This window comes from Pongo abelii, chromosome 20 (genome assembly GCF_028885655.2).
Source record: "Pongo abelii isolate AG06213 chromosome 20, NHGRI_mPonAbe1-v2.0_pri, whole genome shotgun sequence".
Taxonomy (NCBI): Eukaryota; Metazoa; Chordata; class Mammalia; order Primates; family Hominidae; genus Pongo; species Pongo abelii.
Window position 1 is genome coordinate 64,217,387 of NC_072005.2, and position 13,519 is coordinate 64,230,905.

Below are 13,519 nucleotides of genomic sequence, written 5' to 3' on the forward strand. Positions count from 1 at the left end.
ATGACACAATGTAAGAAATCAGAAATGCCACAAATTAGACCTCCTTGGTGGGTGAATGACTTACAGCGGGGGTTACAGAAATGCTGGTATGGCTGGGCGCGGTGACTCACACCTGTAATCCCAGTACTTTGGGAGAGCTAGGCGGGCAGATCACAAGGTCAGGAGATCGAGACCATCCTGGGCAACATGGTGAAACCCCGTCTCTACTAAAAATACAAAAAATTAGCCTGGCATAGTGGTGCGTGCCTGTAGTCCCAGCTACTCGGGAGGCTGAGGCAGGGGAATCACTTGAACCCGGGAGGCGGAGGTTGCGGTGAGCCGAGATTGCGCCACTGCACTCCAGCCTGGTGACAGAGTGAGACTGTGTCTCAAAAAAGAAAAAAAACAGAAATGCTGGTATACTAACACTGTTCTTTTTTGATTGGTGCGCTGGTTTTAGAGATATGTTGACTTTGGGAATATTCATTGAGCTGTACAACTACATGTTAATTTTTGTGAATGTCATTTGTAAATTAAAATGTACCAAAAGTTCATGCTAACAAACCTGAAGTGCCTATTCAATATTGTTATGCAGGCTGGATGTGATGGCTCATGCCTGTAATCCCAGAACTTTGGAAGGCCTAGGCAGGTAGATGGCTTGAGCTCAGGAGTTCAAGACTAGCCTGGGCAACACGGCAAAACCTGTCTCCGCAAAAAAAAAAAAAAAAAAAAACTAGCCAGGTGTGGTGGCTTGCACCTGTGGTCCTAGCTACCTAGGAGGCTGAGGTGGGAGGATTCCTTGATCCTGGGAGGTGGAGGTTGTGGTGAGCTAAGATGGCACCACTGCACTCCAGCTTAGGCAAAAGAAGGAGACCCTATCTCAAATATATACGTGTGTGTGTGTGTGTGTGTCTATAATTCTCCAATGTAGAATAATATATATATTATTCTCCAATGTGGAATAATAATAATAATAATAATAATAATTCTTGGGCATTTACCCAATTGAAATAATAATTCTTGGGTATTTGCCGGATTGAAATGAAAAACTGTCTTTAACAAAAATTCTTCCAGTGATCTGGTAGAATTGTAAGAAAAAAAATTCTTTAATCCTAAGGCAAATATACAGTGGTTTTATTATTAATGTACAATTTCTGACAAACAAATTCTTAACAGATGAGGTGTATTAACTATGGTATATACAGACAATGGAATACTACCCAGCAGTATAAATAAGGCATTGCTACACAAAACAAGGATGAATCACAAATGCATTACACTAAGTGAATGAGGCCAGACTGCAAAAGCTACATGCTGTTGGATTCCATGTACGTAACCCTGGAAATGTGTATGTTCCTAAAACTCCAAGAAGACAGAAATCACATCCGTGATCCTGGGGCCAGGAGTAGGAGAATGAATTAACCTCAAAGTGGCATGAGAGAGGAGGAGAGAGCTGCAAACTGACCACTGAGCACAATCATGTCCAGTTTCTTACATCACTGCTTTCCGCATGCCCTGGCCCAGCCACTGTGTCTTCCTTCCTGTTGCTGCAACTCACCAAGTTTTCTCCCACCACATCTCTTTGGCACTTACTCTACCTTTTACCTGAATATTTTAAACTTGGTTCTTTCATAGCTGCCTCCTTCTCATTTTTTTTTGGTGTCAACTCAATTATCACCTTCAAGAAAGCCACCCACATCCAACTCATCTGAATGGGCAGTGTCCTCAGCCTTCAGTTTAAACATTTCCAACTCTGTCCTCAATACAACTGCCATTCCCTCACATTCTCCCCTTCATATCCCCTATTATTTTCATCACTACTTAGAACAGCTTCTGGCATTTGTTATTTATGTTTGTCTGTTTTTTTACCATTCTAGGTTCAGTTTCCAGGTAGAATGTGGACTTGGCAAATTCTACAAAACCAGACCAATATTTTCAAGGCTTGACCTGGGAGGAGAGAATGGTGTATTTGGGTGGTATGAGCAGAGGAAAAAACTTTTTCTCAGTATTTTCAGTCATTTTCTGGTGAGTCAGTGTTCAGCAGAGCAAGGACATCCAGGTGAGTCTCAAAGATGTGGTATCTATGGAAGAGTAGATTATTGTAGTGGTTAGGAATAGCTGTACTCTTGAGTAGTTGGTGATCCTGGCTCCTTAGTTCCACTGGAGGTTCAGAAGAGTTTATAATCACCAAGCCAACATCTGCTGGGATGGTGTCTTTGAGCATAAGACTACATTTGGGCAATAACAGGACATAGGGCTGCTTACCTGTTGTAGCAGAACTGCTCTTCTGAAATATTAGTTTCCTTCCTCCTTGAGGAAATGGTTATATTTTCCCATCCTGTGGCATCATCTCCCTGCCTACTTTTCCTTATAAGGATAGTTCAGATGGGTTAATCTTGGCTCTCTAGCTGAGGCAACCAGACTTCAAGTGTCTGAGGACCAGGTAGCCATCTCCATGGAAGTCCAGAGTTTGCAGAGCTGCTGGGTGGTGACTCCTTCCATTAAGCTCTAACCTTGGGGAGGGCAGGAGATGTCATCAAAATTTGTTTAGTTGGTTCAGCCCTCAGCCTTCCCTCATTCCCTGCAGCTGCCCATGTGTTGAGGGTTGACTTGTGATTAGACCCTGAGGTGCATCTGCTTTTCATGCCATCTTGGGTGGGTTAGGCTTCCCAAACACAGAGGAATGTGCTTGCCAGCCCTGAAGGAGATATGGCCAAAGGTAGAGTCTTGGACTCAAACTTTGATGTTCCCACTCCTTATAGACATGTAAATATTCCTAAAGGTTGGAAATAAAAATAGATTCCAGAAGTTAGAGAGAAAACATATATACCCAGCATATGTTGCTTTTAAAAAATAAAATAGTTTCATGGGATTTTTTTGTGTGAATTCAATGAGATATAAGTGAATTTCTTATGTAGATAATGATTTTACCTAAACCAAATAATTAGTCTACTTGGTCCTCACCAATCATGTTATTTGCAGTTCTACATATGAGCCTGCTTTAGTGGGTTGTCTCTTCCTGTGATAAAATTAAAATGTCTACATATACTCTTTGTTTCAAAACTATCACACAATTCACTACAACTTTCAAAAGAGGTATAGTTTGTTTTTTAATTAAAACCACATCTGTGAAACAACCAGTAGTGATAAAACATAGTTTCTTTCTTTTTTTAAAATTTATTTTTTTGAGACAGAGTCTTGCTCTGTCACCCAGGCTGGAGTGCAGTGGCATAATCTCAGCTCACTGAAACCTCTCCCTCCTAGGTTCAAGTGATCTTCTGTCTCAGCCTCCCGAGTAGCTGGGATTACAGTCACCTGCCCCCACACCCGGCTAAAAAATATAGCTCCTAGGCATCCTCTCTTTTCACATCACCTCACATGCCTGATACACCCCATTAAGCTAACATTTGCATGACATTTTTGTTAATCATTTTGATAATCATTCTATAAATGTCTTTATAGTTTTACTACATACATATATTTTCCTAAATGATATACTCTTTCTTATTGCCAGATTCTGAATTTTCTATACATTTTACACTGTGTGGGTGACTAGATTCTATAATATGTTTTTTAGGTTTGTCCACAAAGGTTCCTGTCATGATGGTCAGCTAATTTCCATAATCTATTAGATGATTAATCCAGAATCTACTCTGCTAATAGATGTTCTCAAGGAAGTGAAACATTTATTCCTGTGCTTGGTTTCAGAAGGAGGATATTATTTACATATTGTCCCACTCCTGTCATGGATTCATCTCTCCTCACTCTCCTCCTCCCCTCCCTTCCATATGCCACATAATGGTCTAACTGAAATAACTAATGCCATAGCTGCCATGGAAGGGGTAAAAAGCTTGTGTCTCTCTCTATTCTACCATGTTCTCAATCCCAATATTGACTCCCCTCCTCCTTTTTAGAGTCAACTAGTACTGAACACCCAGTTCCAGAAAGCTCCAAGAAGGAGGGAAGGCTTCATTTTCTCTTGTCCTCAGAAGTCACTCCAATGCTGTGTTGAAATTGACCATTATTCAGCCCACAGATGGAAGGGGCAGGAAAAGAAGTAGGGAAATTAGATTGACACGAGGGGACTAGATTCAATGAGAATGGATGTAGTGGGACAACACGTAATAAAGGGTTGACATCATTTTTTTAATCAATAGTTGTGTGTTGTAAACAACAGTCTAGCATTCTACCCACCTGTGAGGAAGTGGCTTTATATTTGGAAATGGAAGAGCAGTGGGAACATGGAGCAGAAAAGGATGAAGGAGAGAAATGGAGGGGGAGTTGGCTTATGGGTTTGCCGCCTATTGTTGTGCCTGTACACCAATGTTGGGTCTTTGAGGAAGGAAAGAGCACAAATGAGCATGGGATGAAGGAGGAAAGTAAATCCTTGGGCTACCCTATTATCTCATCACCTACATCCAGAATTCAGAGTCTTTTGTTATCATACATCAGGCATTGCTTGGCCACCGTTAATTTTAATATTGGGTGTCCCTTTGTCAAAGGAAATTTGGGGATCTATACGTGGCTCTGCCCAGAGAAACCTCTTTACTGTGGCCCTGAAGATCCTGTTCAGTTCCTTCAAAAGAAGGAAAGATTGGGGTATCAGCTGCAGGAAACTGAAATCCAGGCCCATATCCAAAAACAGCAGTTTCCGGATGAGTCTGAGAGAAGTTCTCAACCCTAATTTCTCCTCCATCTCCTATTCCGTTATCTCCATCTCCATCATCATCTCCATCTCCGTCTCCATCTCCATGTCCATCTCCATCATCATCTATCATCTCCAATCTCCATCTCCAATCTCCATCTCCGAAGTTATGCCCACTTCCTGGAAGTTTGGAGCCATGGGAACTACATTGCCCTAAAGGCGCAGCGCCGCGAGGCGGCGATCCCTGACCAATGAAAAGAAGTCTGCCCGAGCGGGCGACGCGCAATGGGCGGGACTTCCGGCGTCTCCCTTTGGTGTTCACTTTCGCGACTCTCAGGTGAACTAGCCTGCGAGAAGCTGGTTGTGCGCTGGGGCGACCAGCGCCGGAAGGCGCGGTGGCGACGCACGCTGTTCTCGCCGCTCAGAGGCGGATCTGAGGCTCAGTGGCGGCGCCCAGGTGGCCCGGGCCCTCTCCTCGGTCATTGTCTCCCCTCCAGCTCTACTCACAGGCTCCGATGGCGGCGGCCGCCCTGAGGGACCCCGGTCAGGTGAGCGCCGCACCCTCCCGGCCTCCACCGAATCCTAAAGCCCTGTGAGGGCCGCCTGCTCAGGTCCCAGGGTGCAGAACTGTGGGGCGTTCGTGGGCGGGGTCCCGTTTCTGACACGCAGTGTGATGGGGTGGGAATGGAGGGCAAGAGGCCCGGCTCGCAAAAATGTGAGGCGCATTCAGCGAGTCCCGAACCTGAGGCCTCCTGGTGTCTGTAGTGGGCAGCTTGGGAAGGGACGAGTCGCGTGTCGAGCGACAGCCCCAGCAGCTGTGCTTTCATCCTGAGGGGCCACAGTGGCCGCGGAGGGCTGGAGACAGAAGAGTGACACGATCTGTTTCTCAAAGTTTGCCAAAGGCCCCTCAAGGCAAAACAGACTGGGGTGGGGGTGAGGCGGGTGAAGACAGACCTGTGAGTAGGTAAATTCAGTAGACTAGTGGAGAGTCTACTGGGACTGGGCCGCAGAGGAGGGGAAGTGATCAGATCTTGGATGGATTTCAAAAACTCAACAGACGGGAATTCCTGTTGCATCAGATGTGACTGTGAAAGAAAGTAGGGAATGAAGAGCCATTCTGGATTTTTATTTGTATTTTTGTTTGTTTGTTCCTGAATATCAGGAAGGATGGAGATGGGGAAGGCTGTGCAGGGAGTAGGTTTTGGACATGGTGATCCTGAGATGACCCAGAGTGGAGGTGTCGTGTGCACATGGGCAGCTTGCTCACTCACATCTGGAAGTTTGGGGAGGGATCCGGGCTGGAGATATGGTAGATATGGGCTGGGTGGGTAGAGGCCTGGACTAGGGTAAGGCCTGGGGCTCCTATTTGGGAGGGAGAATCTTAAGGTTCCCTTTCAGATGGGCCCTAAGGTGAGGGAAGGGAGAGATGGCCCTGTAGGATGGGGCTGCCTCTATAGCATGGAGTTTTGTGGTCAGAAGTGTTCTGTCTGGTGTCTGCAGGAATGGAGGGTTATAGAGTATGAAGACCCAGGACTGGATGGAGACTGCAGTGTTGAGTAGTATATAGGTTTGCCACTCCAGGCTCAGCAGTTCCTCATGTCCAGTCCATGTGGAGAAAAGGAAAGGTCAGCCAGGCTGGTGGAGCAGCCCCTTTGGTGCCTAAGCTTCCGTAGCCATCAGCACAGGAGGGATGATCAACCGCTCCAGTAGAAGGGCTCTCAGCAGGATGGTCTTCAGGGGACTATATAGCAGGCAGCCAGGTTGCCAAAAGGAATGGTATCTGCTCAGGTTTCTCAGACCCAGGTCCCAGTTTATTAACTTGTGAATTTATGAGGTATTCAAGCACTAATTGATCATAGTTCATATACACACAGGGGCAAATAAAACAACACGGATTTATTAAGTTCAACTGATGTAAGCACTTCATAATTGATTTTAAGTTAATATACTGAAAAGTATTTGATTAAAATAAAACACCTTAAGTATCACATTCTTAATTTAAAAGTAAGTTTAATTAACTCATATTTTCTTTTTCTTTCTTCTTTTTTTTTTTTTGAGACAGAGTTTCGCTTTTGTTGCCCAGGCTAAACTGCAATGGTGCAATCTCTGCTCACTGCAACCTCTGCCTCCCTGGTTCAAGCAATTCCCCTGCCTCAGCCTCCTGAGTAGCTGGGATTACAGGCATGCACCACCATGCTCGGCTAATTTTTATATTTTTAGTAGAGATGAGGTTTCACCATGTTAGCCAGGCTGGTCTCAAACTCCTGACCTTAGATGATCGGCCCACCTTGGCCTCCCAAAGCGTTGGGATTACAGGTGTGAGCCACTGCGCCTAGCCAGAAACCCACATTTTCAAAACCACTTTATTTCCACTGAAAATGTCGACAGAAGCATTAATTATGTGTACAGTAAGAGTTGATACTTAGTCCTAGACACATAAGAATGAGTTTGATACAAACAATCGTGCTATTGAGTGAATACCATTATTATTGCCATGTTGCAGATGGCAACACCAAGGCACAGGGAAGTTGAGCATTTTTCCAAGGGCGCACAACAGGTAAGAGGCATCACTAAGAACCAAAGCCCAGATTGTAGATAGTCAGGCACACCTAACTCCAGGCTAGACGAGGGGGCTTGGATGATCCTTTGGCAACATCACTGTCTGGTTCTCATGGTCTTGATTTTCCACAGGTTCCTGTGGCTGCAGAGTTGCTTACAGACCATGAGGAGGTAAGTGGAGGATGTCTCAGGTCCTCACCCTCCTCCACTGCTACCTACATGGTCTTCAGAATTATGGTGTCTTGAGGCTCCTTGCTGGCTATTCTCCCTACCCTTCCATTTGAGTTCCCTGGAAGATGGTCACACAAAGTCAGGGCCCTGAGTCCAGACTATATATTATTATTATTATTATTATTTTCTTTTAAGACAGAGTTTTGCTCTTGTTGCCCAGGCTGGAGTGCAAAGGCGCGATCTTGGCTCACTGCAACCTCTGGCTTCTGGGTTCAAGCGATTCTCCTGTCTGAGCCTACTGAGTAGCTGTGATTACAGGCATGCGCCACCACACCAGCTGATTTTGTATTTTTGGTAGAGACAGGTTTCTCCGTGTTGGTTAGGCTGGTCTCAAACTCCCGACCTCAGGTGATCCGCCTGCCTCGGCCTCCTAAAGTGCTGGGATTACAGACGTGAGCCACCGTGCCCAGCCCAGACTATGTATGATATGGAGAGGTTCTCATTTCTGGCAACCAATGACAGGAGGTTTAGAAGGCATAGTGATCAACATTAGAAAAAATACATGGAGGTAAGGTGAGCTGGGAATGCTTAGGCAACCTCAGATCTCCATTATGTCTGGGGGAAGCATCAGCAGGTATAAGGCAAACATGAAGTGGTTGGCTGAGGAGCTGAGCTGAGGTGTCCAGATATGTGTGCAGTTCCAAGTAGCTGAAGATGAAGCAAGAAAAAGAGCCAAGGAGGGAGGCCTTCAAAGTGGGGCTGAGGATTGCCCCTGGCAGTCAGTGCCACTGGGGGTCTGGGATGGCATGGAGTTCTGATTGCATTTGGTAAGTGCCCTCTGGATGCCATGTGTAGACTGGCATGTGGTGACACTAGGGGAAGCACATGAGGTGGTGTAGGGGGCAGTGGTTGTGGTACAAAGTATGTGCACATTCTAATGAGTGTAAACAGATGTCCCCAGGACCTTGTACTGGGGGCTTCAAGGAGAACACTGACACAAATTTGATTGTATTTGGGAAACACAATCTGGGGGATCCAAGGTGAGTTGTCTGGCAAGAGAAGAGTAGGACTCTGCATACCATGCCCAGAGCTGAGATGGACTTTATCTGCCTACCTGCCTGTTGTTGCTCAGTGGGAGCATGAGGAGAAAGTGGGCATCAGTGGCTCTGGGGCAGGGTCTCTCCTCTGAGATGGGGATTAGGGAAGAGGGTGAGCAGGGGTGAATGTTTAGGCAGATGCCTAAATTTCCCAGTAAGGAGGCTGCAGATAAACTCAACTCTCTCTATCTTAGCAGGGGTATGTGACCTTTGAGGACGTGGCTGTCTACTTCTCCCAGGAGGAATGGAGATTGCTTGATGAGGCTCAGAGGCTCCTCTACTGCAATGTGATGCTGGAGAACTTTTCACTTCTGGCCTCTCTGGGTAAGGTTCTCACACCCCACCCTAGCATCCTGAGCTGGGCTCAGCTCTTCCTCCTTTTCCTGGGGAGAGGTCTGTTCTTCCCAAAGCTGAATTGTGGGCACTCATTCCTTCTCCAGTATCCTGAAGTAGCTATTGTAATAGGCCTGGGCTGTGTATACTACCACCTTCTCTCCCCGAGCTGCCCCAGAGCTGTGCAGGAAAGGGTTTGGGGGTCAGGAGTCTTGCAGTCAGCTTGATGGATCTTATCCCTGGTGGTCTCTCTGTGGCCTGGTGACACTGTGCAGATCTGTGGTAGTTCTATTCCCCTACGTTCTGCCTGCCTCTTCTAGCCAACATACCTGGGTGTCTGTCTGTGCCAGCAATTGAGTCACCAATGTGATTACTATTTGACTGGGTTGTTCCTGCAAGACCCTCCTCCAAGGTTCTTTCTGTACTATTTTGTTTTCTTTCCTGTGGTCCATGATGAGATAAGTCATTCTGGCTCAGTGCTGCCACTCACCTGTCGTTTTCCTTAGGACTTGCATCTTCCAAGACCCATGAAATAACACAGCTGGAGTCATGGGAGGAGCCCTTCATGCCTGCTTGGGATGTTGTGACTTCAGCCATACCAAGAGGTACTTGGTGGGTGGAGCTCAGGGAGATGTGAACTCAGGGATGGATTCATATCATACCAGTAGGCCCAGATAGTCTGATACCAAGGCGAGGAGTTGTTGCTGATTTCTATCTTTTCTTCGTTAGTCAGCCATTTATATCTATTCTGATATTTGACCCAGGGCCATTCCCCACCTCTCTGTCCTCCATGTTTCACCCAATCCTCAGCAGCACCTTTCAGCAGTGGCTTTCACTGAATGTGTGGTGAGGTGGATGCTTATCCTTGCATAGTCCTTGAGCACCAGCTATTTGGTTGCAGTTGGTTTTTTCTGGACCTGGACATAACCTTCTGTGCCGTGTTCCTGTGTCTCCAGCAGTCAAAGTTCTGTGGAAAGCCATTTCCAGAGGATTGTGTTCGGGACACTGCCTCTCCTCCCTGTGCTATACCCCATCCTTGCATCCTTGGTGCTCATGAGGCCTCCCCAAATCCTTGAGCTGGCCAGATTCAGCACTGCACAGCAGGCCCTTCCCTGCCGAGAGCTAGCCCTCTTTATTTCTGCCAGCAGCCCCAGGCAGTAATTACTGGGTGTGTTAGACACATTTGTGAGAGTGCTGCCTCCTCACACCAAAGTGTACATTTACTTCTTCAACATTTCTCTTCTTTCAGGTTGTTGGCATGGAGCCGAGGCCGAGGAGGCTCCTGAGCAGAGTGCTTCTGTAGAAGTGCCCAGTTCAAACGTTCAGCAACACCAGAAGCAGCACTGTGGAGAGAAACCCTTAAAAAGACAAGAGGGCAGGTTCCCAGTTTTGAGGAGTTGCAGAGTCCACCTATCAGAGAAGTCCTTGCAAAGCAGGGAAGTTGGGAAGGATCTCCCGACCAGCTCAGGTGTTCTCAAGCACCAGATGACTCACACGGGAGAGAAGTCACATAGGAGCTCCAAAAGTAGGGAGGCCTTTCATGCTGGAAAAAGGCATTACAAATGCAGTGAATGTGGGAAAGCCTTTGGTCAGAAATATTTACTTGTTCAGCACCAGATACTACACGCTGGGAAAAAGACGTATGAATGCAGTGAATGTGGGAAGTTATTTAGAGATATGTCCAACCTTTTTATACACCAAATAGTTCACACTGGAGAAAGGCCTTATGGGTGTAGTGACTGTGGAAAATCCTTTAGCCGTAATGCTCACCTTATTGAACACCAGAGAGTTCACACTGGAGAAAAGCCTTTTACATGCAGTGAATGTGGAAAAGCTTTCAGGCATAATTCCACACTTGTTCAGCATCACAAAATCCACACTGGAGTAAGACCTTATGAGTGCAGTGAATGTGGAAAATTGTTTAGTTTCAACTCCAGCCTCATGAAACATCAGAGAGTTCACACTGGAGAAAGACCTTATAAGTGCAGTGAATGTGGAAAATTCTATAGCCACAAGTCCAACCTTATCAAACATTGGCGTGTTCATACTGGAGAAAGGCCTTATGAGTGCAGCGAATGTGGGAAATTTTTTACCCAATGCTCAAGCCTCATGCAACATCAAAAAGTTCACACTGGAGAAAAGCCTTTTAAGTGCAATGAATGTGGGAGATTCTTTAGAGAGAATTCCACCCTTGTTAGACATCAGAGGGTTCACACTGGAGCAAAGCCTTATGAGTGCAGGGAATGTGGGAAGTTTTTTAGCCAAAGCTCAACCCTCATGCAACATCGAAAAGTTCACATTGGAGAAAAGCCTTTTAAGTGCAATGAATGTGGGAGATTGTTTAGAGAGAATTCCAGCCTTGTTAAACATCAGAGGGTTCACAATGGAGCAAAGCCTTATGAGTGCAGGGAATGTGGGAAGTTTTTTAGCCACAACTCCAGTCTTTTTAAACATCGAAGGATTCACATTGGAGAAATGCAGTGATTGTGTGAAATCCTTTAGCCAGCGTTTCAACCTCATTCAACACCAGAAAGTTCACAGTGGAAAAAAATCTTGAAGGTAACAGATGGAAATCCATTAGCCACACCTCCAGTTTCATTCAACACTGGACAGTTCACAATGTGGACAATATAGTGAATATGGAAAAAGGTTTCAGCCAAAGGCCTAACCCTATTCAACATCAGAAAGTTTAGACTGGAGAAAGGCCTTAGGGTGGCAGGTTATGTACTGTCTGTGAATCAATATGACCTCACTTAAAACAGAAACTCTGAGGATGGCCTTTATGAGGGAGCTGGCAATTGAACATCATTCATCTAAATATGCACACTGGAGGCAAGATGAGAATCCCTGACAGATTGTCCCTCCTGAGAAGACAGTCCTCTGCCTTGGAGCTCCAGAGGGATGGAGCCCTGTATTCTTGGCTGCACCTGTCGAATGGAGTTTTAATCTCGCTGAGTTTGGAGTTGGGGGAGGAAAGGAGTGGTCTTGGTTCAGATGTGACTCACTTTTGCTGTTCTTATGAATGTTAGATCTTCTTTAATAAATATTTATTTGCTATACACCCTTATGACCGTTTCCAGAGACTGAGTTGTGTTTTTATAATTTTCACACTTTTGGCTGTGTAACAGGTGTGCAAAGCTCCTCACTCAGTTATTCTGTAAGTTGATCCAAATGTTTGAAATTTTAAGAACTTGCCAAATTGTGTTCTAAATGGTTAGCATTTCATATTTCCTCCTGGAATATAGTAGATTTTCCATTTCTTCACATTACTGACAGTTTATATGTATAGAAGTCATAGGCCATTCATTTTAGCCATTTTACTAAGTGTGAAGTAGTATTTCATTGTAGTTCTTAATTTCTATTTTTCTGATGACTCAGTTTCGAGCATTTTTTAATGTGTTTACTTGTCACCAGTATATCTTCTTTAGTGAAATGTCTGTTGGTATTTTTTGCCTGTTTTTTAAAACATTTGGTTGGTTACAAGTTCTTAATATTTCTGGAGACGAATACCTTATCTGATATAAGCATTGTCAATATATTCTCATGGTCCATGGCTTTTGTTTTCTTTTCTTTTTTAAAATTTAGAGATGAGGTCGTGCTATGTTGCACAGACTAGTCTCTAACTCCTGGCCTCAAGTGATCATCCTGCCTCAGCCTCCCAAAGTGCTGGGGTTACAGGCATGAGCCACCATGCTTGGCCTTGTTTTCAATTCTTAACAGTATCTTTCCTAGAGCAGATTGTCTTAATTTTATGAAGCCCAGTTTATCCATTTGTTATTTTATTCATTGTGCATTTGGTGTTGCATCCTCTTACTATACCATATCTTTGCCTATAAATAAAAGCCTTGGCCGAGTGTGGTGGCTCATGCCTGTAATCCCAACACTTTGGGAGGCCAAGGCGGGCGGATCACGTCAGGAGATCGAGACCATCCTGGCTAACACAGTGAAACTCCGTCTCAACTAAAAATACAAAAAATTAGTTGGGTGTGGTGGTGGGCGCCTATAGTCCCAGCTATCCAGGAGGCTGAGGCAGGAGAATGGTGTGAGCCTGGGAGGCAGAGCTTGCAGTGAGCTGAGATTGCGCCACTGCACTCCAGCGTGGGGCACAAAGCCAGACTCCATCTCAAAAAAAAAAAAGCCTTATGTGAGTATGCTACTGTAATCTTATGAATCTTTGTAAATATCCAACTTCTGAAATATTTGTAGGTTTAACTACAGATAAATAATTCAATGTATAGATAAATGTGTACATATTCCCTGTCTTTACTGAGAGAGCCTAGCAAGCCATGGCATTCCAGTAGTTTTGAGCATATTTAATACCCAGTTATTGGTTTATATAATTTTTTAAATAAAAGGAACCAGAACTCCTTAGAGAAGAGGCTGTTTTCAAGTTGTGGCAGAAAAGGTACAACATGATTTGAGGAAATACTGCATTGGAAAATAAATAAATGTTCACAGAATAATGTTGACGTATTAGCTTTTTATTGCTAGCCTGACAAATCACCACAAACTTATGGTTTAAACAACACAAATATAAGTATAACAGAAGGCTCACTGGGTTAAAATCAAAGTGTTGGCATGATTATGTTCCTTTCTAGAGTCTCAGAATCTGTTTCTTGCTTATTTGAGTTGTTAGCATATTTAAGTTCTTTGTGGTTGTAGGACTGAGATTCCTTTTTCTTGATGGCATCAGCTGAGGGTCATCCCTAGAATATGTAAGAACTTTTATGAAATA

At 44.8% G+C, this 13,519-nt stretch overlaps 1 protein-coding gene and 1 long non-coding RNA gene across 7 annotated transcripts; one reads left to right on the plus strand and one right to left on the minus strand.

The window, feature by feature from the left end:
• Positions 1–1,096: 1,096 nt before the first annotated feature.
• LOC129052041 (uncharacterized) lies at positions 1,097–5,218 on the minus strand. The gene is made up of 3 exons (XR_008516752.2): positions 4,174–5,218; positions 2,245–2,755; positions 1,097–2,060 (listed from the first exon to the last, which is right to left on the minus strand). It is a non-coding gene; the product is annotated as an uncharacterized LOC129052041 (long non-coding RNA).
• ZNF419 (zinc finger protein 419) lies at positions 4,890–11,851 on the plus strand. 6 transcript variants are annotated; one of them, XM_024236828.3, is made up of 5 exons: positions 4,890–5,172; positions 7,316–7,354; positions 8,646–8,775; positions 9,291–9,389; positions 10,034–11,851. In XM_024236828.3, the coding sequence occupies exons 1-5, from the start codon at positions 5,140–5,142 to the stop codon at positions 11,266–11,268; spliced, it is 1,536 nt and encodes a 511-aa protein (XP_024092596.2). In that variant the 5' UTR covers positions 4,890–5,139; the 3' UTR covers positions 11,269–11,851. The 6 variants fall into 6 exon arrangements, with proteins under 6 accessions (XP_024092596.2, XP_024092598.2, XP_024092597.2 ...); XM_024236829.3 differs by having other exon boundaries at positions 4,907–5,172; positions 8,649–8,775; XM_024236830.3 differs by lacking the exon at positions 7,316–7,354 and having other exon boundaries at positions 4,902–5,172.
• Positions 11,852–13,519: the final 1,668 nt, after the last annotated feature.